General features: G+C 42.8%; 1 protein-coding gene across 1 annotated transcript in view; it reads right to left on the bottom strand.

Annotated features, from left to right (window-relative positions):
• Nucleotides 1–1,500: 1,500 nt before the first annotated feature.
• The window catches only part of DPF3 (D4, zinc and double PHD fingers, family 3), a 280,919-nt gene continuing 255,265 nt past the window's right edge, over nt 1,501–27,154 (bottom strand). Inside the window, exons 9-11 of the mRNA XM_011983118.1 lie at nt 11,219–11,331; nt 2,106–2,187; nt 1,501–1,572 (exon numbers count right to left, since the gene is read on the bottom strand). Coding sequence (XP_011838508.1) covers nt 1,502–1,572; nt 2,106–2,187; nt 11,219–11,331 — 266 coding nt within the window. The 3' untranslated portion in view covers nt 1,501. The remainder of the gene's footprint in view (nt 1,573–2,105; nt 2,188–11,218; nt 11,332–27,154) is intronic.

Raw genomic sequence — 27,154 nt, 5'->3', positions numbered from 1 at the left:
CTTAAGAACTAAAAATAACCTGGGCCTTTGTTGTGAGCAGCCGGACCACAGAGATGGAGCTGATTTCAGAGAAGCCAAGCATGCGCGAGGGTTCCGCTCACCGAGACCTGCCCTTCGGGCAAATGATTTTTCCAGAAATATGTCAGTTATTGTGCTGCTGCTGTGATTCAAAGTCAGCCCAATCCGCTCCAGCCCTCGGGGCTATCTTCCAACACACAGAGTTCTCGGAAGCTCAGCCTCCCCACCTCTTTCTTCTAGACACATTTTTTTTGAAAACAAGAGTCCTGCACGTTTGGGGAGCTTAGGAGACAAGAGTAACCCCCGCACTGAGAGTTCTAAAATGTGGCCACCCTGGTCGTGAATGATGACCACCTCACCCTAATTATTTGTTTAGATAACAATCTTCTCCTTCCCCCATCTTAAAATTCCCAGTCAGGTCTCAGTAGACAATAGCGAACATACACTACGTGGAAAGAAGAAATTACTTAGGAAAAGGAATTCAGAGCATGGCATCAATACTGAAGGTTTCTCAAAGCTGCAGCCCCCTGTATCCAGCATTCAGACACATGATTGAGCAGCCTTCACTCCCCTTCCTGGTTCTTGAGTCCCACCAGGGGAAGCTGAACCAGTTCTCCAGACCCAGGTGGGCTGAGAGGCAGAGGCTTGACCGTCTTCCTCTGTCCATAGGCTGTGGCTGGTCTCACCTAAAGGATGTCCCAGCTCTAAGGTTAAGGAACCAGCCTGGCCCCTTGCAAAGTCTCTCCCGATGGATAACAAGTACTGACTGGCTATGGCGGGGCCTTGGCACCATTTCCGCAATGCTTCCTCCCATGTCTCAGCGCCTCTCCCTCCCTCCCTGCCCCCATCTAGTAACTTGAGGCAGTGGATCAAGACCAGGCTGGCTGTGGATGCCACTGCTGAGGTTCTAGAAGGCAACTCTTTGTCTCCACAGACACCAAGGAACAAGAAGGGGTTGCAAGATCCCAAGTCTAGAAGTTTCCAGTGAGGCTTGCAATAAACAACAACTTCTCCACAGCCCTTTATTCCTCGGGTGAGAATTTCAGGATGAAGAGCCTAAGCTGGAGGGGGCGGGGGCTGTGCGAAGATTTCTTGGAACACAATAGATAAAAAACACCACACTACACACAAGTGATGGATGAGTGGTCAGGAAATGGCTTCCCTTAAAATGGGAACCAATGAGAGGGCCTCGGTGCTAGGGCAAAAGTGAAAGGGGTTCCACACGGCTAGGGCCGGCGGTGTTCTTCCGAAGTGCAACTTCCTTCCGGTAGAAACAAGGAGATGCTGGCTGAAGTTCCGCACATATCGGGGGCGGTCAGGAGATGCCTCGCCCTCTTGGTTCCATGTGTCCGTGCCCCTCTGGGACTATTTCTTTTCCTTACAGTTGGTCTGTCTGGATATGTAGGAAGAGGGCGCGTTCTGGTTTGAGTTGGGCTCTGCTTTAGCCTCTCCAGCAGCAAGTCACATTCTGTGACCTAGGGCCCTAGGCCTGGCAGCCGAAGGCTGAGGCTTTCTCTTTGAGCAGTTCCCAGCATAAGTGGCAGCTCCAGCTTCCTGCAAGAAATGAGACGGCTTTAGTAGCAGCCCCTCTGCTAACTCTGGAGCCCCACCCCAGTGCCCCTAACTTCTTGTAAACCCTGTTTCCTTTGAACTTCGGCAATGCAGAAACCAAGTCCCAGGCCTGAAAACGTGCGGGAGTCTGTGGCTCAGCAGAAAGCAGGTGCTCAGAGGAGATGGGCTCAACTCTTATCAAGACCCTCACTCCCTGGTCATGCCTCCAAACTAGTGTCGCCGGGCCTGCGCTAGTTCCCCTGGAAGCTCACACCTCCCCAGCATCTCCACTGCTTGTCTGGGAAAAACCTTCTCGGCCCTCAAGTTGAAATTTCAGCTGCTTGGACTGTGCCTCAGTTTCCTCATCTGTAAAATGGCAGTCGTCGTACCTACCTTGTGGGTTTGTGACGATTAAATGAGACAAGACATGGACATGTAAAGCCCTTAGCACAGGCCTGTACTATGGTGAGAGCTCAGTAAGTGCTAGTAGTAGTAGTATCTGCTGCTGCTGTTACTGTTGACCTCATCATCATTACCTTCTGGGGGCTCAGCCACCGGGGGATTTAAACAGTACATGTGATAGCCACGGTCACAGTCATCGCAGAAGAGTAGCTGGTCCTGGTGGAACACAGAGCAAGCACAGAGGAGGAGAGATTCCGTTATTTGGGGCCAATGTCTGGCCCCTACTTACCCATCAGCCTTATTTCCACATCGGCCTCACTGGATCCCCTTTCCAGGTCCCACATGGAGTCCTCACTGTCCCCTGAACGTGCCTGTGCTTTTCCCACACCTAGAGTTTCCCCCTCTACCTCCCAGCCTATATAAATCCTACACCTATTTTAGGGTTCTGCTCAACTCATACCTCCTCCAAGAAGCCTTCTGTGACTACCACCTCACATCCAAATTTAAAAGGATTCCTTATTCTTCTGAACTTCCAGAGCCAATAGCTCTGCTTCCAAAGGGCAGAAAATGTCTCTATTGTCCATGACTTTATATACTTGAAGATCTTAATTGAATTCTTCTGGATTCCACTCCCTCCATCTGTGAAATGGGCAACAGCTGTACTGGGATGAACCTCAGACCCTCTTCAGGGTTTCATTAGAATGTAGAAAAATGCAAGTAGCGCCATCCCTTGGCTTCCAGAAGCTTCCTCACTGTCTGGAGGCTGGAGCCCAGGTGAGAACAGGTACCCCCAGGATTGTGGTTAACTTCAAAGGACACAGGCCATACCTTTGCACCAATGGCTACTTCTGCCTAGAGGCTCTCCCAGACCCCTGACCCTTTCTCTGCATGTCCATTCCCTGCCTGTCCTTCAAGTACATCTTCTTCAAGCACTTCTTTTCCACAAAGACTTTGCTAATCTACCTCAACTGGAAGTTCTCTCTTCCCTCCTGCAGAGCCCCGTGGTACTTTCCCTTTCTGTGACATTTAAATGCATTTTCCTTTATGTTACATGCCTGGCATGTGGTAGACATCTAATCACACTTGTTTTCTTGGTCGGGCACTGTGGCTCATGCCTGTAATCCCAGCACTTAGGGAGGCCAAGGTGGGTGGTTCACTTGAGATCAGAAGTTCAAGACCAGCCTGGCCAACATGGTGAAACCCCATCTCTACTAAAAATACAAAAATCAGCTGGGCATGGTGGCGTGCATCTGTAATCCCAGCTACTCAGGAGGCTGAGGCAGGAGAATCTCTTGAACCCGGGAGGTAGAAGTTGCAGTGAGCCAAGACTGCACCACTGCACTCCAGCCTAGGCAACTGAGTGAGACTCTGTCTCAAAAAAAAAAAAAGACATCTACATGTTTGTTTTCTTGAATAATTAATTTGGAACATGCCTCTTTTTTCCACCCTTTATCCTCTTTATGGACTATAAGGCCCTTGGGGGAAAATCTTGTTTTCTTCATCACTGCATCCACTGTAGTGACTTCCTTGCATACAGGAGCTACTCAGAAACTGTTTGTGATCTGGCCCCACCCCCTAGTTTCAGCCCTGTTCTATTTGGTGATTTTTGAAACTGTTGGGATGGCTTATAAGACTTTTTCAACATAAAGTTTTGTATCAAATCTCACCTTGGCTCCCACCAGTGCAGAAATCCTGGATAAAATTAGATATAGCAGTTGGAATCCCCAGGGAGCCAGCAAGGAGGGCTTTTTTTGTCATGCTAAAATCCATCAGTGGGGCAACAGGAGAGCTTTTGAAGAATTATCAACAGGGCAGTGATATGATCAGATTGCAGTTTAGAAAGATCTTACTAGCTGCTATGTAAGAGTAGATACCCAGTGGGAGAGAGGTTCATTCAAGAGGCCAGGGGACCAGTTAGGAAGCTGCTATAGCTATCCAGATGCGTGATGATTGTGGCCTGAATTATGACTGTGGCATGGAGAAAGAAATGGGTCTTGCTCCCATTTAAGCATCATTGATTAGATGGGGAGAGTGATAGGGAAGAAGCCAAGGATGCCCTCTGGGTTGTGGCTTGGTCAGCAAGCCTGATGATACAGTCACCCATTGGGACATGGGAGGAAGAGCAGACTCATGGGAGGGAGAGGGCAACCTCAGCTATAGACGTGTTCTACAGATAGGGATGACCTGGAGGCTGTTGAAGAGAGCAGGAGAGAAGTCTGGGTGTGAGATATGGATTTGGGAGTCATTGTAACTAGATGGCAAATGAAGGTCCTAGGAGAGGAAGCCTGGAATGTGTGAAAGCAAATGTCTTTGAACTTGTCTTCATGGAGGAGTGTCCATGAACCCCTTGAAATGATACATACAATTTTGTACATAGGTAGAAAGTACATGTTTCTATGGAAACAGTAAATTCATAGCTTTCATTGAATTACCTGAAAGATCAAGGACCCAAAAGAATTTACTGAGAAGAAGGTCAAGAATAGACACTTGGGGTACTCCAACTTTACAGGGTAGGCAGAGAAAAAAAGACTGAGAAGGAACAGTCAGAGAGGTAGGATGAAGACGAGCACACTGTAGTTTACGCCAAAAAAGTTACATCATTATTGTAGAACCAGAATAAGCTACAGGACAATTTGATTTAGGGATAATAGGATAATACAAGGAGAAACAAGTTAGGATGGGGACAGAAAACAGACAGGACTTGTCCGAAACAGTGTTATTAATGCCTTAAAAACAGCAATAACCCCTACTATAGCAGTTACATAGGAAATACAAATAGGTAGAATATCCTGGATTACAATTTCCCAAAGGAAAACTGGGCACCTGAGAGTTTAAGTGTATTTTGCATGGGTTGACCATTGTCTAGCACCATATTCTCTTCTCTTCCACCACCAAGAACCCCCAGTTCATGCTAACTCTCATGACAAACACAATTTTAGTACCTCTCACTACCAACTATCCAGGAACCAATTGGTGGCATAACCACACAGAGAGAAACTATTCCAAATGACTATAAAACAATTAATCTGACAATACATCCTTAGTAGGACATAACTTAAGGTCATAAATAAATGCAAATATGCATATATATGGGTGTGTGTGTAATGTTCAGCAATTATATTATTGGTTTAAATATTGGAATCAATATTCTGAGACCGCTTTATGTGCGTCAAATGAGTAATTATGTTGGTATCATTGAAAAGCAAGATTTTGTAACATAGTTGAAAGAAAATAGAAATGTAGGCCAATGAAGTTAAGTCAAAACTCAATAGTTGGTTCTAAGTATGAACTGGATGCATCAGTATAAATTCATGGTGTAGTTTATCTTTAAAACAAGCAAAAGATATTTTCTACCTCTGTCCACAGAAAGTGCGCCAAAACAATGACTAACAGCAAAATTAACACCTCTAGCACCCACATTATGTTCTCCAAAGACCATTGCCCACTAAAAGGAACTAGGAGTCCCGGGAGAAATAGGTGATTCCAGGTCTGGAGCATAAAATGTATAAATATATTTAGATATTACAAAGTAAGAAAGCTATCAAATACTATTAGAAGTATGTCAAAAGGACTCAGGATCCTACCTGAATATGCTACCACTGGTCAAAGATGGGACAATTTTACCTATAATGGATTACAACAAATAAAATATGTTTAAAATCTTCAGTTCATAAACATATTTTTTAAAACCTTAGTCACCTTCAGAAGATGCTAGAGAAACATCACACTGTATTTTTATTTATTTATTTGAAATAATTTTAAACTTAGACAAAAGTACAGAAATTGTGCTGAGAATTGTATTCAGTGTACCCTAATATTAGCATCTTATATTACTATAGCAGAATTGTGAAAATCAGAAAATTATCATTGGTGTAATACTATTAACTAATCTATAGACTTTATTTGAATTTCTCCAGTTTTCCCACCTATGTCTCTTTTTGTTTTTTTGTTTGTTTGTTTTTTTTGAGACAGTCTCACTCTGTTGCCCAAGCTGGAGTACAGTAGCGTGATCTCAGCTCACTGCAGCCTCCGTCTTCCAGGCTCAAGCAATTCTCCTTCCTCAGCCTCCCGAGTAGCTGGGATTACAGGCATGTGCCACCATGCCTGGCTAATTTTTGTATTTTTAGTAGGGACAGGGTTTCCCCATGTTGGCCAGGCTGTTCTCAAACTCCTGACCTCAGGTAATCCACCCACCTCAGCCTCCCAAAGTGCTGGGATTACAGACATGAGCCACTATGCCCAGCCCCCCACCTATGTCTCTTTCCCCAGGATCCAATCCAAGATCCCTCATTGCATTTAATTGTTGTGTTTTCTTAGTATCCTTCAATCTGTGACAGTTCCTCAGTTTCTTTGTCTTTCATGAGCTTGACACTTTCAAAAAGTCCAAGCCAGTGATTTTGTAAATGTCACTCAATTTCAGTTGGATCTTTTCTCATGAGAAGATCCACATATGCATGCATTTTTGAGCAAGAATACCACTAAAGTAATGTTGCACCCTTCTCGGCGCATCGTATCGGGGGTAATTGAGGCCAGTATGTCTTATTACTTGTAATGTTATCTGTAATTATATAGTTAAGGTAGTGTCTGCTGTTTATTTTCCACTGTAAAGTTACTGTTTTTCCCTTTGTAATATACTAATAAGTAATCTTGTTGGAGAGATACTTGGAGATTATCTCCTCAACAAGAGAAATAGGATATTTGAGATTATGCAAATATCCTATTTCTCATCATACTTTTGCCCACTAATTTTAGCATCAATTGACAGTTCTCACATAACTGTGAAGTGTTCCCAATGATTATTTCCCCTTTCCCACTACATTTATTCACTGGAATTCTGCTCTAAGGAAGAGCTTACCCTCTCCTCTGTTTACTTATTTATTCAATTTTTACATTAGTATAGATATTTATTTTTTTCTTTAGGTTATAACCTAATAACATCATTTTTTTAAGCTAAAGTTTTCCTAGATTTGGCCATTAAGGGTTCCTTCAAGTTGCTTCCTGTGTCCTCTAGACACATGAAAATACCCTTTCATTTTTTAAACACTTCCTTATTTTCTGACACCACATAATATTCCAGGCTCATCTGGCATATTTTACATCCCAGCCCTGGAATCAGCCATTTCTCTAAGGATCCATGGTTCTTTTTATGAGAGAATGGTGTTTAGAAACCAATTTCTTGATGCCATGTGTCTTCATTGCTTCTGTGTTGTCATTGCTTCTAGGCCCTCCCAGCCAACACAGGTAGGAAATAAATGTATGTGTAGGTACACATGCATACATCTCTACTTATTTCTGTCTATTAATATGTGTGTACACATATGGCTAGATATAGATATAATATGTATAAACTATATATAATACCTTGTATATAAAATCATGAGTTCATAGCGATACTCACTATTCCAAACCAATGCCTTCAATCTAGCCTTCCCCCCTTTATTTAGTTATTCTTTTTCTGACTTTGAGAAACTAGACTCTCATTAGTCACAATACACAGTTATTAGTTCAAATCTAGCATATGTAGTTTCAGAATTACTAATTCATATACCTATGAAAATAAATTAACTAGAGTACAGTATTTGTGGTACAGTTATTTCTGCCCTTAGCTTTACAACACACAGTCAAAATACTGTTTTCCAAAGTTACTTAGGTTATTCTTTTCTTCCTCACTCTTCATAACTCTATGGTTACATTATCTATTTATGTTAGAGTTAGGTTTATTTGTTACGGTTTTTATTCCATTTTAGTTTTTCCCTACATCTTGGTTGATTTTAAGTATTTATCTATTTGGGAGGTATATGAAACCTTACGATGGTTGTAAGAGTCAAAGCTACACAAGAAAGTATTCTCTAAGAAGTGTTGTTCCTCCCTTATCTCTACTGCCCCCATTTTCATATTCCCATTTTTCCCTACCCCATTCTTCCAGACCCGTGTAGATAACCAATCTCATTAGCATCCTGTTTATTCTTCCTATATTTGTTTTACACAAGTGAGCAAATGCATGTAGGTTTTCTTATGTGTCTTTTTTCTTACGATAAGGTCAGCATACTATAGATATTCTATTTTACTTTGCTTTATTACTTAACAATATATCCTGGAAATGACTCCGCATCAATTCATAGACATCTGCCTTATTCTATTTTACAGCTACATAGTACTCCACTGTATGGCTGTTCCATTGTTTATTCAACAACTACTCTTCTATATATGGATATTTAGGTTGTTTCCAATATTCTGTAATAATGAACAATGCTACCACAAATAACTTTATGCATATGTATTTCCATCATGTTGGGGGTATATCTTCAAGGTAGATTCCTATAGGTGAGAATGCTTAGTCAAAAGTTAAGTGCATGTTAGCTCTGTTAGGTATTGTCAAATTTCCTTCCACAGGGTTATACTAATTCGTATTCCCACCAACAATGTATGAAGGCACCATTTTTCCCATAGCTTCATCAACAGAATATATTGTCATACTTTTCAACTTTTGCCCATCTGATAGGTAAGAAATGATATCTCAGCCTTGAGTTTCTTTGTGAGTGCATTTTAACTTTTTTTTGCATCTTTAAGGGTCATTTTTATATCTTTTGTGGATTGTCTTTCATGCATTTTTCTCATTTCCTATCAGGTTTCTGGTCCTTTGTCTTCGATTTTTAACACTTCTTTTTATATAGGGAATTAGCCCTTAAACTGTGGTACATGCTGCCAAAATTGCCTCCCAGTTTGTCAGTTGTCTTTTGACTTTATCATGTTTTTGACTATGCAAAATTTTTATGTAGGCAAATGTACCAACATTTTATTTAATTGCTTCTGGATCTTGAGTCACAGTCTGAAAACCTTTTCCTGTATTTAGATTAAAGAGGAATTTATTTGTGCTTTCTTCTAGTACTAGCGTGGTTTTACTTTGTACATTTAGATCCCCAATGTATCTGGTGATTGTTTTTATGTATGGCATAAGATATAAATCTAATTTTGTGTTTTTTCAAATGGCTACCCCATTGTTCCAGCACCATTCATTTAAAAGTCTGTCTCTGACCCAGTAATTTTAGATGTGACCTTTACCCTATACTGTATTTCCATATGTAGTTGGATCTATTTATGGGCTTTCTATTCTATCCCAACTGGTCTATTTGTCTCTTCATGCATCAGTACCATACTGTTTTATCTATAGAGGCTTTACAGTATGTTTTAATATCTGGTAGGGCTAGTTTCCATCATAGTTTGTTTATCAGTATTTTCTTGGCTATTTTTGCATGTTTGTTTCTTCATATGAACTTAAGTATCGATTTGTCTAACTCTATAAAAAAGTTCATTGATATTTTTATTGGACTTCAAATAAATTTATAAATTAACTCAGGAAAACTGACATCTTTATAATGTCAAGTCATTCTACCCAAGATCATAAGATGCCCTTCCATTTGTTCTTTGTGTCTTTTCAAAAGTGTTTAAAAGTTTTCTTTATATAGGTTTTGCACATCTGTTGTTAAATATATCCCTTAATATTTCTTCTTTGCTGCCATTAGAAATGGAATTATGTTCTCTAACTGGTTATTGTTCGTATGTGAGAAGGTTATTAATTATTGTGTGTTAGTTTTATAATCTGTTACCTTTTATGTTTGAGTTAGCTTATCATTGATTCTCTAAGGTTTTCCAGATATACTATCATGTAATATAAAAATAGAGTTTTATTACTTTGTTATCCATTCCTACATCTCTAATTAAATTCTCCTGTCCAATTGCATTAGCTAATGTCTCCAGAATAGTATCGAATCCTAGTTATAGAGATAGTGAGCACCCTCCCCTGGTTCCTAATCTTAGTGGAATTGTGCCTAGTGTTTTCCTCATTAAATAAGATACTGGCTTTAGTTCTAAGGTACAAATACTTTATCATCTTAAGAAGATATCCCACAATTACTATTTTTTAATTTTTTTTAATCATAAATAGATATTTTAACCACACTGTTTTTTTAAAAGTGACAAAGGGAAAGAACCAAGCATTTTTCCTGCCATTTCTATATGATCTACACCTGAAGGTAACCAAATGAAAGACTAGGCAAGTTTCTCTTCCTGGAATTACTCCAACCATTAACCAAAAAAGAAATTATCCAATAAGAATATCACTATTTTGCAACCCCTAACAGAATAGTTAATCTAGTCAAAGGTCATCAATAGATGCTACCTTTACAAAAAGAGAAACATCAGGCATTAGATACCTCCTGATGAAAGTATACACCACCATCTCTGAAGTAGTCTTGCCAAAAGAGAGAGAGAGACAGATAGATGGAGACACAGTTGATGAGAGGACAGAGAGAGAGATAAAGACAGACACAGAAAGAGAGGCAGAAATGCAACCTGAATCAAGCCTCTAACCCTAACTAACAATTGACAAGAAATTCAAGAGACAGAGGAAAATGTCAAACAGCACAGGGATACACTCAGTCAAATATAGTCATGAGAACTTGAACAAATGATCTGATTTCTTCAACAAAGAATTTAAGGGAGGAATAAAGAGAATAAGATGGAGGGAAAAGTCTATGTGTTATTTAAAGAAGTTATATATATGTTTATATGTACCTACAAATATTTAAATAAACTTCAGAGACATATCAACTAATTGCAATGTATGGGCTTTATTTGAATCCCAATTCAAATAAACAGGCTGTAATAGAAACATTTATGAGACAATTGAGGAAATACAACTGTTGACTGGATGTTTGATTATGCTAAGGAATTATTGATTTTTTAGCTATGTTAATATTTTGGTTATTTAGGTATAAAAGTAAGTCCTTACCCTTTTGAGATACATATGAAATAGTTACAGGTAAAACGATATTATGACCGAGACTGTGGAGAGGGAGGTCATGGTATTTATGAAACAAGGTTGGAAGTGTACTGATCATTGTCAAAGCTGGTGATGGGCGTACATCAATTCCATTAATCTTTCTGCTTTTGTATATGTTTGAAATTGCCCATAATAAAAAGTGTTCTTGAAAATTTTGCACTTATTATATTTAACATTTAGACCAAATGAGATCATATACTGTGGAATGTGGTGGAAACAAATACATCCCTGCCATAAGCAGTGTTCCCCACTGCCAGTCTCTGAGCCCTCAATTGCTAATGGCCAGGTTGCTCCCAAGTGCCAGGGTAACAGGCCCCAGGACAAGAGTCCTTCCTTCCTCTTCACCCCTCAAAGGACCCCAGCTCTGTGGATTTCTCCCTCCCACAGGGAAAGCCCCAAACTCACATCATTCTCTGAGGTCCCACAGAGGATACAGGATTTGCACTCTATGCACTGCCACTTGTAGGTCTTGACAGCCTCAGTCATGTTCAGGGTGAACTGCAGGCAGGTTGGGTGACCTGGAGGAAGCCAGAAACAGCAGAATTAGGGCCAAAGTCTGAACTGCCACCCCTCAACACCACTAACTGGAAACACATCGATGCCCAGTGTGCAAGCAGGGCGGGGTAGCATGGCGTAGGGAAAAAAATGGGGGCCCAGACAGGGCCCTACCCACATTCTTCACCACCCCGTTATTCAGATCAAGGGCAAAACAGAGATATAAGCATATCCAATTCTGCTTGCACTAAGATCATGTTCCCCAGTAGGTGTAACCAGTTGATGAGGACAGAAAGCAGTTACCAGAGAGAACGAGAGAAGAAACTCCAGAGCACGCAGCCTGGGGTAGCACTATGAGGGACACCTGCGGGACCCTCCAAGCCCCAGCGTCAGCTGTGGCAGCACAACAGGTAAGAACTGTTTGGAACTGGGCCTTCTGATCCAACAAGTTATTTACACTGCCTCGGGGTGCAAGGGAGGATATCAGAAGGATTGTATGAGGTTCCCAGGGTCAGTGCTCAGGAGTAGGATGAGGCATTGCACTGTTACCTAAAGTACCCATGCCATGCCCACACCCATGAGACTAGCAAAAGTCCGCACCCTGAACAGTACCAGGGACTACAGAAGGAAGTGGCCTGGCAGGGACGGCAAAGAAATGTAGCATCAGAGCAAATGGCCAGGTCTATCCTAAAAGGACTGGTCGCCGGTTCTAACTCTTTTCTCCATCCCAAGTTTCATGGAAGCCAACCCAATCACAAGACGAAAGGAGGGACAATAAGCTGTGACCTTTGAGCACAGCCCCAGTGAGCCATGTCCAAGACTTGGCCTGCAGAACTGGACTCAGTCCTCAGACCTAGGTCACCTAAAAGAGAGATGCTTGCAGGGAGAGGATGGCCATGAACTGTAGAATGCAAAGACCCTTGGCCTTCTATCTGGCATGGAAGGAAAACTTGGATAACATTCCGAGGTCTCCCAGATCTGTGAACCAGATCAGAATCTGCCCAGAGCACCCAGGGCAAAGCCCACTACTGACTCTGTCACAAAAAAAAAAAAAAAAAATTGACGCTTTGCCCATTGCCAAGCATTCATCGTTCTCCAGAGCTTCCAATTCCGCCAAACCCATTATATAGTGCCTTGTGTTGCCTCTTTCATTTGAAGGATTATATGCTTTAAAGAAGGATGCTAGAGACAGGGGACACCAATCATGGTTAGCGCTGCCAACCTAGTGTCTTCCACAGACAGGATCCCTCATGGCACCACCGCCCCTTGGCAAAACCACATCTTAGCAGAAGCCCCCAATTCCTCCCTTTCAAATCTTCAGAGAACTGTTCATATCGTGGCCCTTTGGATGAAATACCGTCTATTCAGCCAACATAAGAATCCTTCACATTTTGAGCTCCACAAATAGAAACCACGCTGAGTTATCTTGGAGAGTGCAAGGGGTGTGGACATGACTTGTTGGTGGTAGGGAGGGGACACTTAGTGAATACTGGCAGAAGCAGCAAGGAGAGGCCTGATCTAAAAGCTTTTCAAGGACTTATCAGGTACCATCCAACTTAGAGACTCCCACAGCTCTGAACTAATAACCCTATCAAGATGGCACCATGACAGTGGCCCCAAAGAGAAAGAAGCCTTACATTAAAAGCCTCGGTGAACAGCCAGCTGATATTCTTGAAAGCATCTCAAAGATTTGTCTAAGAGGAACACTAGCCAGGGTTACTTCCTATTCCAATCTCTCAGAGAGAACACTGGGATGGGTACAGGGCAGGAAATACCTGTTTGGGACTCCATGTGGTATGACCACAGATGCCCAGTTTCTCTGACAGGGCACCACTGAGAGCATGAACATGAGGTCATGGAGCTGATGCTCATATGGACAAGTTGACATTGCCCAGTTCTGTGCCACACCCCAGCCACACCCAGCCAGCTTAGGATAACTATTCATTAACTTACCAAGTACTTATTGAGCACCTACAAGGCCAGCCATTGCACTGGACAGAAAAGACACAGTGGGGATGAGCAAGACATCTCGAGCCCTTCCAGCCTAGCCAAAGAGGCCTCAGACGAATCAGCTACACACGTAACTATCAACTACAATTGTATAATTAATGCCATGAAGGAAAATCATAATTGGCCGTAAAAACAAACAATAGAAAAACCTAACCTGGACTGAGATGTCAAGGAAACCTTCCCTGAGAAAGATCTTTAAGCTGATATGTGTTGGATGAGAAGTTAGCTAGGTGGGAAGAGGATGATTCCCAGAAAGGGGAACAGCATGGGTGGAGGCTTTGAGCAGTGAAGCAGCTTAGCAAATTACAAGGAAGAGAAAGGCCAGTGAGCAGAGGCTTGGTGAGCAAAAGGAAAGGGGTAAGAGGTGGTTGCAGAGGTAGCTGGAGGCAGATTACAGGTATCTGCAGCCCTTATTTAAGAATCTGGGGCTTTTAAGTCATTAAAGGCTGTTAAGCAAGGCGTGAGTGGATCACATTTTGTTTTTAAAGGAGCATTCTTTAGTATGAGGGCTATTGGGATGAAGTGGTTCTATATCTTGATTGTAGTGATGGTTACATATGTGATAAGATTGCATAGAACTATACATACACATACACATATGTATGTGTGCATGTAAAACCAATCACATCTGAATAAAATCTATGATTACATTAATGTCAATTGCCTGGTTTTGATATTGTGCTATAATTACGTAAGATGTTGCCCTTGGAGAACACTGAATGAAGAGCTCAAGGACCATTCTGTAATATATTTTGTAACTTCCTATGAAGCTATAATTATGTTAAAATAAATAGTTGAAAATAAGGAAAACAAATAAAAATTTAAATTATCAAAAATAAAGGAAGGTGGAAGACAGGGAAAAAAAGGAGAGAGAGGAAGGAGGGAAGGAAGGAAGAAAAGGAAGGAAGGAAGGAAGGAAGGAAGGAAGGAAGGAAGGAAGGAAAGAGGGAAGGAAGGAAAGGGAAGGGAAGGGAAAGGAAAGGAAGGGAAGGGGAAGGGAATGGATGGAAGGGATGAAAGGGACGGAAGGCACAGAAAGGAAGGAAAGGAAAGAAGGGAAGGAAGGGAAGGAGGGAAGGCGGGAAGGAGGGAGGGAGGGGAAGGGGAGGAGAGGGGAAGGGGATGGGAAGGAGAGAGGAAGGGGAGGGGAGGTCAAGGGGAGGGGAGAAGGAATGGGAAAGGGAAGGGGGAAGGGGAGGGGAAGGGGAGGGGAGAGGAAGGGAGGAAGGAAGGATGAAGGTGCTGCTCTCTAAGGAAAGAATTGTTGAGGGGTGGGAGGGTACAGGAATGTAAGAATTGTTGCCAGGAAACTAGTTAGGAGGCTAATGCAGCTACCAGGAGAGATACAAGAATGATTCAACTAAGGTGGAAATTTGAGAAATGTTAAAGAAATACTTGACAGGACTTGACTATTGTTTGAATGTTGGGAATATGGGAAAGTGATGAGAAATATTCCCAAGTTTCTGACCCAAGAAACTAGGTAGATTGTAGAATACAGTGAAACTTAGATGAGGAAGACTGTAGAAGGATTGCAGGGACCACATAGAAGAAGAGGATTCCTTCTGTGTTGAGCATGCTAAAACTGAGACTATGAGACTTCTGGTGGAAATGTTGAGTGGATAGTTGAATGTATAGGTTGAAATTCAGAAGTTTCTGCTAAATAGGTGATAAGTGAAACCATGAGAATTAATGAAATTATCTAGGGAAAAGGGAATGAGCAAGTATCTAGGGGAAGAAACGAAGAGGAGAGAAGAAAGGAGAATAGAGAAAAGGGTCTACGACTGAGCTTGGAGGAGCTCAAGTCCTCCAAGATCAAAAGAAAGAACCAGCAAAGGAAAGAGAGAAGCATGGCAAGAGGTAAGAAGCAAATTGGGTGAGTATGGGGTCACAGTAACCAAAAGAAGAGGTTTCAAGAAGGAGAAGGCGGTCAGCTGTGTTTACTGCCACAGGTTCTCTAGTTTGTCGTTGCTCAATAAAGAGCCCGAGTGAGGAAATGTTGACAGATCAGGGCAAAAGCTACCCTACTAACAATAACACCCTTCGGTCATGCCATCTCCCCGAGGAAGGAAAGTCAGCACATTCCAGAGCATGACAGAACTCAGCAGCCAACTGTGCATCTGAGCTGTCTCTGTGAGGAGGGGCCGGAGGTGGTGTGTGCTGCAAGCATTTAGCGACATTCCACCAATATTTACCGAGAGCCAGCTCTGTGTCTAAGTTCTCTAAGACTCCTGTGCTGAGCTATGAAGACATTTTCTGAGATAGCTTTGGACGATGGATGGTAGCAAGTGGGTTTGGGAAATGCCTGTTGGAAGTTTCTGAAACAATCTCATGGTGTTCTCTGTGTTCCCATCTTGAGAAAGTCATCAGCCTCCTGAAGATCTTCAAACCCGAAGGAAGGGAGCTAAGCTCACACAGCCTCAAGCCCCCAATAAAATGCAGGACTAAGACGGGCCTCAGCGGTGGCTGCAGAACTCCTTCCCTCCACACTCAGGACATCACTCCAGCGCAAGAGGAAAGTAGGGGAGGGAAATACTATTGTAATTTCTCAGCCAGAGAGGGTGAGACACAAAAAGTTAAGTCATCAGCAGGTGCAAACACTGTGCCCAGAACCAAATCCTCCTGTCTGGACCACAATAACAGATTTGCTCCTGTGCCTTTCTCCAAAAACTGCAGAAATCATTTGCCAGATAAAACTGCAAGAATGAGACTTCTTACCTGCTACAAAAATTACTTCAATAACACACACTGTTAGACAAAAGGAAGTGTCTAAGGAAAGTAATAACAGCTCGTTTCTAAGGTTCACTGATAGAACTCCTTACTTTTGCCCAGAACTAATTCCTAAACACCTTGAAAGTAAAAGAATAACAAATACAGTCTTTCCAATTCAAAGGTGAAAGAAAAAAAGCGGCACATGGCTATAAGGTAATTTATAATACTTACGGTCACACGATACTTGAGGATTCCTATCTTAACCTCTTATGTAAAGTTAACTCTCATTCTCTAGGGTATTAGGCTGGTGCAAAAGTAATTGCAGTTGTTTTTAATGGAAACAACAGCAATTACTTTTAATACTTGCTTGGAAATCCAGATTTTTCATATCCCCAGTTTTCTTTAAAGCAAGAAATACCCGTATTGCTGTTTAAATAGCCCAGTGTAGTGGAGGGAAGACAACCCTTCCTAGGCCCCCCTGGGTGCCATGATTCAACAGAGCATTTATAAGATTCCAATTACCAAAATGAATTTAGAAAATGGTGCAGTGTGCATGATTCAGCCCAGCCGGATCATTAAAAACCAAGTCCTTCCCGGGTGTTCCTCTAAATTTATTCTATCAGGAGCATTCAGTAAATCTCCTGCTAGCTTGTTTAGCTGGGTCAGTGGTGAACTTGGTGTGAAGAGCCATTCCTGATTCAGCCCTAACCCTTCCAGAACTGAGCTCAATCCTCCCTAGAGGTTGACACTGGGTAAGTCACCCATGGCCACTATGTATGGGAGATCTAACTGCTGGAGTGGGCTTTTGGGAGATCAGCATTTGGCTTCACGGTGCTATTTCAGCAGATGGAGGCAAAGGGAAACCAATGGGGTATGGGAAACTTCTCAGACAGATGATAATCCATGAGGCTGGGAGTACCCGGTGTTTCTGACACTACAGCCTACTGAGCTCAGTAAAAAAGGAAAGGCAGGCATCTGAAAGCAGTGACAGCAGCCTTGGCACTGGAAGGACACATCTCATGTCTTTATAGAAACATGTGCACAGATGCTGAAAATGTTCAAAGGACAGCAAATGGGATTTTGTGGTATTTGAGTGAGAAGGCACACAGATAAATATCCAGGCAAAACCAGTGTTAGTTTCATATTCACAGCTGCCAATTTCTATGCATGTTAATACACAACTGCCCCAACACAAGGGTATTTCCAGCCTTTTAGGGGAGAAAATATCTAAATATACCTTGTGGATTAAGCTCATATTATGATTGCAACTTAAAAGTTAACCTGAGTCACCTACTAGTCAACCTCCTCTACAGATATTCAGTACATTGAGAGAAACACAGTTCATTTTCAACAAACCCTGGGCAAAAGAAGTACACAAACTGCTATGACATGTGTCTCTTACATTATGATCCTTATTAAAAGAGTTTTTATTGTATTATCGCTGGTATTTAATTTGGACTAGGCTAAGCCACATTGCTGATTGAATTAGAGCGCCAGGAAAAAAAATTATCTTCCTAGGTATGCGTTGAAAACATAAATAAAATAAATACAAATAACTTTGAAATCAGCATGGTCTATTATTTATTCAATGTGAAATTATAAACATCTAATTATACTTTATTACCTTATTTATCAATGTTGATCTCTTAAAAGCTAATTTCTCAGGCAAAGAGAACTTAAATATCCATGGTTCTCAGGCAAGTAAATGCAAAACTCAAATTGTGCTCCTTGTTCTGATGCTTGGTTTATAGAAATTGTATTATACAAAATACATAGAATCAATTCCAACCCAAAATAGCACCAAAAACAAGTCTCCATGGGCATTCATTAGAAAATAATTTGGCTCAAATTTCGAATATTTCTCTATATTCTCAAACACATATAAAATTCCTGATATTTACAAATTGCAAATGTATATATGAAGTTTAGCTAAAGCATTCATGCAAAGTATAGTCATATCTGAATCATCATGCTACAGGGTAATTTGAGAAGAAAAATTATTACTAGTTCTCTTTGGGAAGCTATCTCATTCAATCAGATCCATTCATTTTCATTCTCTCTCTCCTCTCTTCTCTCTTTCCTTTCTCTCTTCTGTCTCTCTCTCTGCCCCATTCCCTCCCCCTCTCTTCATGCTTCTCCACTTTGAGACTCAGCTTGGCAGGTGGAGGGAAGGAGGCTCAGTCATTTATTGAATCTGTAAAGGGGAAAGAGATGGACCAATTCTGAACAATCAAGAGTTCAACTTCTTTATGTACATACTATGGCAAGTAGGATAAGTGGGCACTGCTGCTTCACAAAATTATTTCTCAAGCCCTGCTTTGTAAACCTTCTGCAAAGGTCTGAAGGTTCATCTCTATCTGCCCCCAGATGTTACTTCTAACGCTGAAGACACCTGCAAATCAATGATCACAATGGCACTCCAGAGGCATGTGAATGGCTCCCTTTTTCTCTCACCATTTTTACTGCACTTCAAAGATGACAAAGAAGAGAAAGAGAATGGAAAGGACAAATACCAAACAAACAAAAATGCATTAAAAATAAATGATAGTGTGAGCTGTGGCTGCCCTTTCTTGGGCAAAACACCTTCCTGTGCATTCAGTTCCACTCCTCTTAGAGGTTTGTTTATCCTCTCCTCAGCTGTCAAGGTCTGTGGCACCCAGGAAACACATGGGATGCAAGCCCCAGGGGCTATTGCACCAGTCATTCTTATAAATAACCATACAAAGCACGTTCATGCAAGAGCATTACGGGCACTTTAATGGGATAAACAGCCAAGGGCTCATGGTGCCATTCTCAAATGGTCCCAGAAATTCCCCAAGTTTTCGTGGTCAAGTGTGGTCCAAGGTAGAGTCCCCAGGAAGTAGATCTACACCTGTCTATAAGCCTGAGGGCATGCATCATGGTTGGTCTTCTTAAAGTGAAATAATGGGATAAGGAATCCTTGACCTGGATTTATACAACTTACTCGACTCAACTTGGGGCCAATGCACAGCACTAGGAATATGTTGAGAGTCATAGTAATGACCCCAAAGCCCCTAATTAGTCACTGCAGCTGAGGATAAAAAAATAATTTATTCATTTATTCATTCCTTTGACAGTATTTGTTGAATATATAAATATGGCAGGCACTCTTCTAGGTACTGGGGATATAGCAGTGAGAAAATTCACCCCTGCCCTCAAGTTACAACTGCCGCACTTTGAGATATATTACAGCACCTGAGTCCTTTGGACAAGTCACTTGACTTCTCTGGGCATTCGTTTTTCAATATATTAAGTTAAAGCATTAGAATCTGCTATCCATGTAGCTGTGGCTTTGTGTATGCCACCCACAAATGGTATTTTTAGAGATACTACTGATCCCCAATTGCCCATCTGCTTAGTAGGATAAACAAGCCTTCTAAAGTTTGCCAGCTAAAACTCGAAGTTAAAAAAGAAAAAAAAAAAAACTAAGAAAGAAATTAAAATAGCCAGTAAGTCCTTCTAGAATTCATGTCAACTTTCCCATATTGACCAGCCCAGTCCGAGTCCAATGTCAACACAACAAAAGATGGCCAAGACAGAAAGCAAAAGAAATCTAGAAATCTAAAGGACTTTTCATCAACCATACCACCCACCCCCATGCAATAAATTGGGCCTATACAGATGAGCTGTCATAAACGGAAGGTAGACAGAGGCCTTGGGTAAGGTTCCATTGATGAGGAATATGAGATCTGGGTTGAGCTAGGTTGAGCTGCTGTGTGACAGCAGCAGATATTGCCAGGCAGGAAGTGACTAAGAGAAGAGGGTCATCAGTATGAGCAACTCAGGATGACTTTCCTTTTAAATGCTTCTCTGGAATTGTAGATTGCAGGCAACCAGCTGCCCAAAGTGATTCTTGCCCCATAACAGTGTGTGAAGGCCAGGCTGAATCATTGTTCAGAGCCCGACATCGATTTTAGATGCAAAGCCCTGACGTTGGCTGTGCATTCCAGACCTCTCTGGACCTCAGAAACATCCAACCATGGGCCCTGGTTAAAGGCTCTGTGTTTTCTTTAGGAAAATGAGCCTGAAAAAGAAACCATTGCTTAAATTGGAGACCCTGTAATCCCTGTACTTCCTACTGTCCTGAGTACATCCAGGAGAATTTCATTATGCCTGTAATTGATGGATAGCTGGTGGAAAACAGCAGTCATTAGTCAACACTTGATTCCCCATGATCCTCCAACTGCTGCTCATCCATGAATTAGAAGATGAATTAATGAGTGGTCTAAGTTCTTTAATTGACTGAGGACCTTTGAAGCAGCATTCTCATTTTTTCTCCCTAAAAATATTCCACAGAGTTGTGTTAAATCAAAAGGAAAAAATATATTTTCCTGCTTTCCTATCCTTTTCTATGTGAGCCTGGGAAGCAATCATAGAAGTACCTAGAAGTAGAGGACTGACATACTCATGACACTTAGACACTTTGTTTTACGTTTCTAAATCATTTTAGTCTAATTTTGAGGGTTCTTGTGGACTTTGCAATCTACCCAATTGTGATCAGATTCTTGTAGAAAAATAATTCCACTTAATTTGGCCAAATTCACTGAGCACCAGTTCATTGCCAGGAACTGTACAAGGTGCTGAAGTTTCAAAGAGGAATGAGACACAATTCCTGCCTTGAGGAGCTCAGTTTGGTAGGTGTGCTAGGCAGTCTCTGGCATGGCCACCAATGAAAGACACCATACCCTTGTGTCATTCTCCCCCCTTGAGTGTGGGCTGCACTAAATGACTTGCCTCGAACTAGTAGAATATGGCAGAAGTGATAGGATGTAACTTATAATATTAGGTTATAAAAAGACTGCAACTTTCATCTTCTGCATCCTCTCTTATGCTTTCTCACTTACTTGGTCTAAGGGAAGCCAGCTGCTATATTGTGAGATGTGCTACAGACAGGTCCATGTGGCAACATATGAAGGAAGACCCCAGTGCAGCAGCCCAAGAGGAACTGAATCCTGCCAGAACCCACATGTGTGGGCTTGGAATTGAATTCTCTCCCAAGTGAGCCTTCAGATGAGACCACAGCCCCAGCTGACAACTTGACTGCAACCTCATGGGAGGCCTTGGGCCAGAGGCACCCAGATAAACCACACATAGATTCCTGACCCACAGAAACCATGGGATAATAAGTGTTTGTTGTTTTAAGCTGCTGAGTTTTGGAGTAATTTGTTATGCAGATAACTATTATATATATAGAGAGAGACTCTTTTAAATGACTGTAATACAATGTGATAAGAGCCATAATAGGAGAATGAATGAAGTTCTTAGAGATGAGGAAGTAATAAATAATGCTGGAGAGGCTCAGGGAAAGCCACTGAGAGGAGGTAGCTTTCAAGCTGGGCCTTAAGGGATAAATAGGAGTTTTCTAAGTTTTAAAAAAAAAAAAAAAAAAAGGAAACAGCATTACAGGGAAAGGGAACAGCAGAAAATGTAAGGTGTGTGGTCCACTCAGGCAAAGCAGAGTAGCTCAAGGAGAGCAAGGAAAAGAGGAATTGCAGGAGATGATGCTAGAAAGGTATGAGGAAAGATTATGAAGAGCCTCTTATGTAGGCATAAGGATCAGAATTTAATTCTGTAAACAGTGGGGACTCCTCGGAGGTTTTTAAGCAAAAATCTGATGTGCTTGTACCCATACTTTAGAGAGATGAGTCTGGTGATAGGGCAGAAGTAAGATGTGTTGGAGATGCCTGGGGAAGGGGGACCAGTCGCTAAATCCATCTATTCAATGAGTTTGTATTGAGTACTTGCAATGTGCCAGGTGCTGTGATAGGTGCTGACCAATGCAAAACAGACAAAATTCTACCCTTCTCGAGCTTACACTGTAATGAGGGGCATTAGTCCAGGGCCGATCTAATAATTGTGGGGATAAGTAGGAAACTTTTGAGAGGTAGAACTGGTCAACAGGACATGATACCTGCTGGAATATATGTGTGAGGAAGAGGGAGAAGTAAAAAATGGCACAAAGATCCCTAGGTTGGGCCACAGAGTAGATGATAAAACTGTTAGCAGAGATGCGACTTGCAGAATATAACAATGGATTCAAACTGGCCACATTCCATTAATTGTGCAGATGAAGATGCCCAGGAATCAGTGTGAAAATGTGTGTCTATGTTCAGGAGACAGGACCAGGCTAGAGATATAAATTTAGAAATCATCAGGTTTGGGTAGTGGATGAAGCCTTGGAAATTGGTGAGACGTTCAGGAAGAGACCACAGAGCACAACATAAAAAGGACCTAGTTAGGGGTAGAGGGAAGAGTAACCATTGGAATTGAAAGCATTAAAGAGCACCAAGAAGAGAGTTCCCTGGGAAAGCTGGAGACAACGTGATCAGAAAGGGAGAAGGATCTAGAGAGAGGCACTTCATGACATCCAAGAAAGAGGAAGGGTGGTACCACCATCAAGCGACAGATGAAGATAAGAACCGAAGAGAACGTGTTGCCCTGGGTGAGCCAGTGGTGATGAGAACTAACACAGTCATTAGTAGTAGTGGGCCCTCACGCCTCTCCAAATCACTGATGGCTTCAACAGTGCAGAGGCAAGAACTTACACACAGATGACCTCACAAAATGCTTCTTCTGCCGCAGGCTTTGTCCAGCACTCTCAAGCTTGGAAGCACCATGCGCAATGATCTCAGGAATGTTGTCTTTATCTAACTCCATTCATTCATAGCAGAAATCATTTTCTGATGTAGATTCTGGGGCCAAAGCTAGGCCCTGCCAGCCTCAGTTTCTGTGCTTCCCCCGGAGATGAATCAAATCCCACTGGAAGCCATGCCTTTCTTGCTGACCTTGGATTGAAGCTCTTCAGTCCTAGGTGACTGAGCTTTGCCCACAAGGCTGGGTCAGGTCCTGATGGAGGCTTCTCCCACAGCCCCGGAGTCTGGTCAAGTGGCAGTCATGAAAATTCTCCAGGAGGGAAGTTGGGGCCAAAGGTAGGAGGAGCAGCACTGGGAGCCAGACAGAATGGTGAGGCGAGGACAGAAATGGTGGCAGGCAGCAATGGTGGTTGTGGTGCTTTGTAAAAATGCCTACAAAGTCTTTGGTCCTCCTCTTTTCAAGAGGTGGAGGCTATTTCCCTCTTCTTGAATGTAGACTGGATTCAATGACTTGCTTTTAACAAACACGGTAAAGAGGAGGTTTTGGAGTTTTGGCAGTTATGCAAAATGCAGTTTTGGAGACTAAGTTATAAAAGGCACTGTGATTTCTGTTTTGATTGTGTGCTCTGTCTCTATGTCTCTGTCTGTCTGTCTCCGATCACTCACTCTGGAGGAAGCCAGCTATTGTGTTGTGAGCTGCCTCATGGAAAGGCCCACATGGCAAGGAGCTGAGGGAAGCCTCTGTTCAGCCAGCAAAGAACTGAGGCTGTCAGCACAGCAGCTCATGAGGACCTGAGGCCTACTGGCTACATGACAGTGAGCTTGGAAGTGACTCTTTCAGCCCTGGTGGAGCCTTGAGATGCCTGCAGCCTTGGCCAACATCTGGACTGCAGCCTCACAGGACACCCTGTGACACACCACCCACCCAAGCCATTCCCAGGTTCCCAACCCTCAGAAGCTATGAGATAACAAATGTTTGCAGTTTTAAGCTGCCAAGTTGGGGGATAATTTGTTACACAGCAATAGCTAACTAATACAATGGCAAAGGAGGAACAGTAAGGGGTTTGGCTGAACACTAGACATTTGACAGAACTCCTGCTTAGGCAGTGTCTGCGTTGTACTCCCAGCCACGGTGAGGCCCAGCACTGGTCTGGACAATGAAGGAGAGCAGCAAGGTTTGGGATTTTAGATCATTTATCTCTTCCATGCTGTTATTTTTTTTCAATGAGTCTCCTTTAAAAGAGCTAATAGTAGGAACAAAGATAATTTCAGTGGCAATGTGAACGGGTGTGGCCCCTCAGCAATTAGAGCAAGGTGAGTGCATCCGCCTTCGGTTTCCTGGGTCCAACTTGTTTCCACGGCGTGGCCCGAGGAGACTCGCTGCACCAAAGAGCCTGCCGTCTTCCCCTTCAGGCCTTGCCCTCCATGCCCCCGTCTCACCCTCACCCTGCTTTGCCTTCCTTCCACCTGCCTGAGCCTCTCTCACCTTCAGCAAGCCTCCCTTTTAGGTTCCCCAGAACACAACCCCAGTGTTAGAAAATCAGAGGCTTCCTAGAAATATGGCCAAACTGACATGAGCAGAGGAAGAACCTGCAACCAGTATTTTGACCTAAAGAAAGCTATGTTTGGATACTTTAATGATCCTTACAACATTTCCAAGGAAGTACCTTTCTATTCACTTGTTTTGATTCCCCACGGGGATCCTGTGAGGTGGGCAGGACAGATAGGAACATTCCTGATTTACAAATGAAGAAGTTGAGGCTCAGAATGGCTCAGGCAGCCAGCAAGTAGTAGAGCCAGGGCAAGTGGAACATCCATGTCTTCACATTCTAATCCTTTGGTCTCTCACTACACCACGTCCTAGAATGTCCAACCCAAAAGTGGCAACCCAATGGCATTTCAGTTCATTGTTTAAGCTGCGAAATATAGCAACATTTTCTCCTTGCATGCAGAAGAAGTTTGCCAAGGCATGATGAAATGTGCCACTGACTCTCTCCATGCCTCAGTTTCCTCAGTTTGCACCACATAAGGGTGAACTAGCTGTTCCCTCAGGCCCCTTTGGGCCTCAACGCTCCATGCCTCTAGCGAAATCCCTCAAGAAGCCAGACTTGCTTATATGAGGCAGGGCACTGAGTCCTCACCATCTGGCAGTGACTAATCCTGGAAAACCCTGGGGAAGAATTGCTCAGGAGTGAGCCAGTCCAGCCCACACAAAAGGGCCTGGGGGCTGCAGGAAGTAGGTCAGCAGCCTATGGTGGCATTACTGGGCTTCAGCTCCTGAGAGTCTCAACAGAGGTGCTCGACTTCATTGGTCACAGCTCCTCAGCCCGTGGCTGGAGTGAGGAGGGGTCATGCCCCCTGCCACCTCACAGTCCCACTCAGACTTGCCATGCCAGCTATTCCCACTTGGAGCCGGGTGTCCAGGTCCTCCCTAGGGCTCCCCCGAGTGACCGCCTGTCAGCAGCTTTCCCTGTGAAGCCTCTGAGAGGAGTACAAAAGACAGCTGGCATCCAAAGCCAATTTCACGCCACACCTCCATTACACTGTCAGTCAAGAAAGGACAGGAGTGTTCCCTACTCACCTTGTCTATGAAAGGAACAAAAGAGCACACAGGAAGGATCCCCTTTTCGCCTGTACTACAATCGAGACACCCACAACCCCACCCCCACTGGAGACCCCAACGAAGGCTCACTGGCTCCTTTTAATCCTTTTCCCCCTTTCATTCTCCACCTCCCGATTTCCCCAAGTCATGAATTCACTTTCCAAATTGCAGTGGCAGGAGAATGCAAAATGACGATGATGATGGTGACAACCAGCTTTCCCTGAAGTCTCTCACCCAGGTTTCTTGAGCCCTGGAGGCACCTGATGTCCTTCAACACTCTCAAAAAGAAGAAACAGCAATCGCGCTGAGCCAACACTGCATACGGGAGAAACATCCTTGGAGCTCCATGGGAGTACATCAAAACCCGGCACCATCTGGCGTCGTATTACCTCTGCATTTGCTTCCAAGCGTCAACATCCAGGCAGCACCAGGTCTGCACTCCTGTATCCGTGATCACTAAACCCAACTGATAGATCCGTTTCCATCAGCCAAATTTTCATCTAAGATTAATCCACTTTTCCTGACAATCAAACAAATATTTATCCAACAAATTCCTGAATGAGAATTGATCTCACTGCTTACTTAGAAAGCTAGAGGGGATAATTTTTACATGGGCTTTCTTTTTTTCCTCTGGAGAAATTAGAAAGTTGGAATAGTACAAGAGAAAGCAAATCAATGTCTATTTCCAGTTACCAGCATCTGTCTTCAGGTTTAATAGAAATGATGCCCTAAGACATATAGTCTATTTGGTCTATTCAGTACAAAAACACCTATCAATATTAAAGTAGTGCAGCAGGAGGGCCTTTCCTGGTACTTTGTAAGGGTAGACAAGAGCCTCACAAGTGTTCAAAGATTCATGAGGCCCTTCTGGATAAGCAGTGACAAACTCCATTCCATAATCAGAGAAATGAAAGCACCAACCATCTCTAAAATGGCTCTGGTTCACCTGAGCATTGGATGTGAGAGAATTAGGCATACATCACCAGAAATGACCTCATTTCAGGGATAGCTAAATATGTGACACATATACCACTATTCTATCCCATACCCATGGCAGACATTACTAATCAATTCAACATTGTCTTCCAATCTGCACGGAAAAGACCTTATGATCCTTTCAGCACAGCACTCCAAGTGGCTGTCACCAGTCTAGAGTTTGCACACAAGAAGAAACCGACTTGCTATCCCTGAGTTAGGAGCTATTAAGCTGAATAGGTTAAAAGTTTCATGTGAGAATTAAGGACTCACATCTTAAACAGGTCACTGGTCAAATATATAACTTCTGTTTTCCTTTCCATGAGGTAGAAACTCTATCTTTTCTGGTCCTACTTGACCCAAACCAAATGGTGGCCATGTTTTGTGACTGGACTCACAGTATTGCTACAGTCACATACTTCTGTCTTCAAAGAAAATAGAGATGTTAAGAAGGGATTTTTTTTTTTTTTTTTCGGAGATAGGGTCTCACTCTGTCACCCAGGCTAGACTAGAGTGCAGTGGTGCAATCTTGGTTCACTGCATCCGCCACCTCCTTGGCTCAAGCAATCCTCCCTCCTCAGCATCCATGCCCCCCCATCTGCCTCCCCCAGTAGCTGGGACTACAGGCACATGCCACCTTGCCTGGCTAATTTTTAAATTTTATGTAAAGATGGGGTCTCTCTATGCTGCCCAGGCCGGTAAGAAGGGATTTTTTAATGATGGTGAATATTTTTTCTACTCCACCAGCTAGAAAGTGTCAACCTATTCCTCCTTAAGTAATTCCTCTGTCTTTCATTGCCGGCAGCATGAAGTAAGCTTCTTATCATTGCAAGCCTCTTTGCTGTCTGGCCACAGCTGCCTCTTTTAGATTCCTCTTCTTTTCCCACCATGGACCCCAACTCCACCACACCACAGAAAAGTATTTGCCACATCCCA

This window comes from Mandrillus leucophaeus, unplaced genomic scaffold (assembly GCF_000951045.1).
Source record: "Mandrillus leucophaeus isolate KB7577 unplaced genomic scaffold, Mleu.le_1.0 Scaffold246, whole genome shotgun sequence".
Lineage (NCBI taxonomy): Eukaryota > Metazoa > Chordata > Mammalia > Primates > Cercopithecidae > Mandrillus > Mandrillus leucophaeus.
This window is presented reverse-complemented; position numbering and strand designations above follow the sequence as displayed.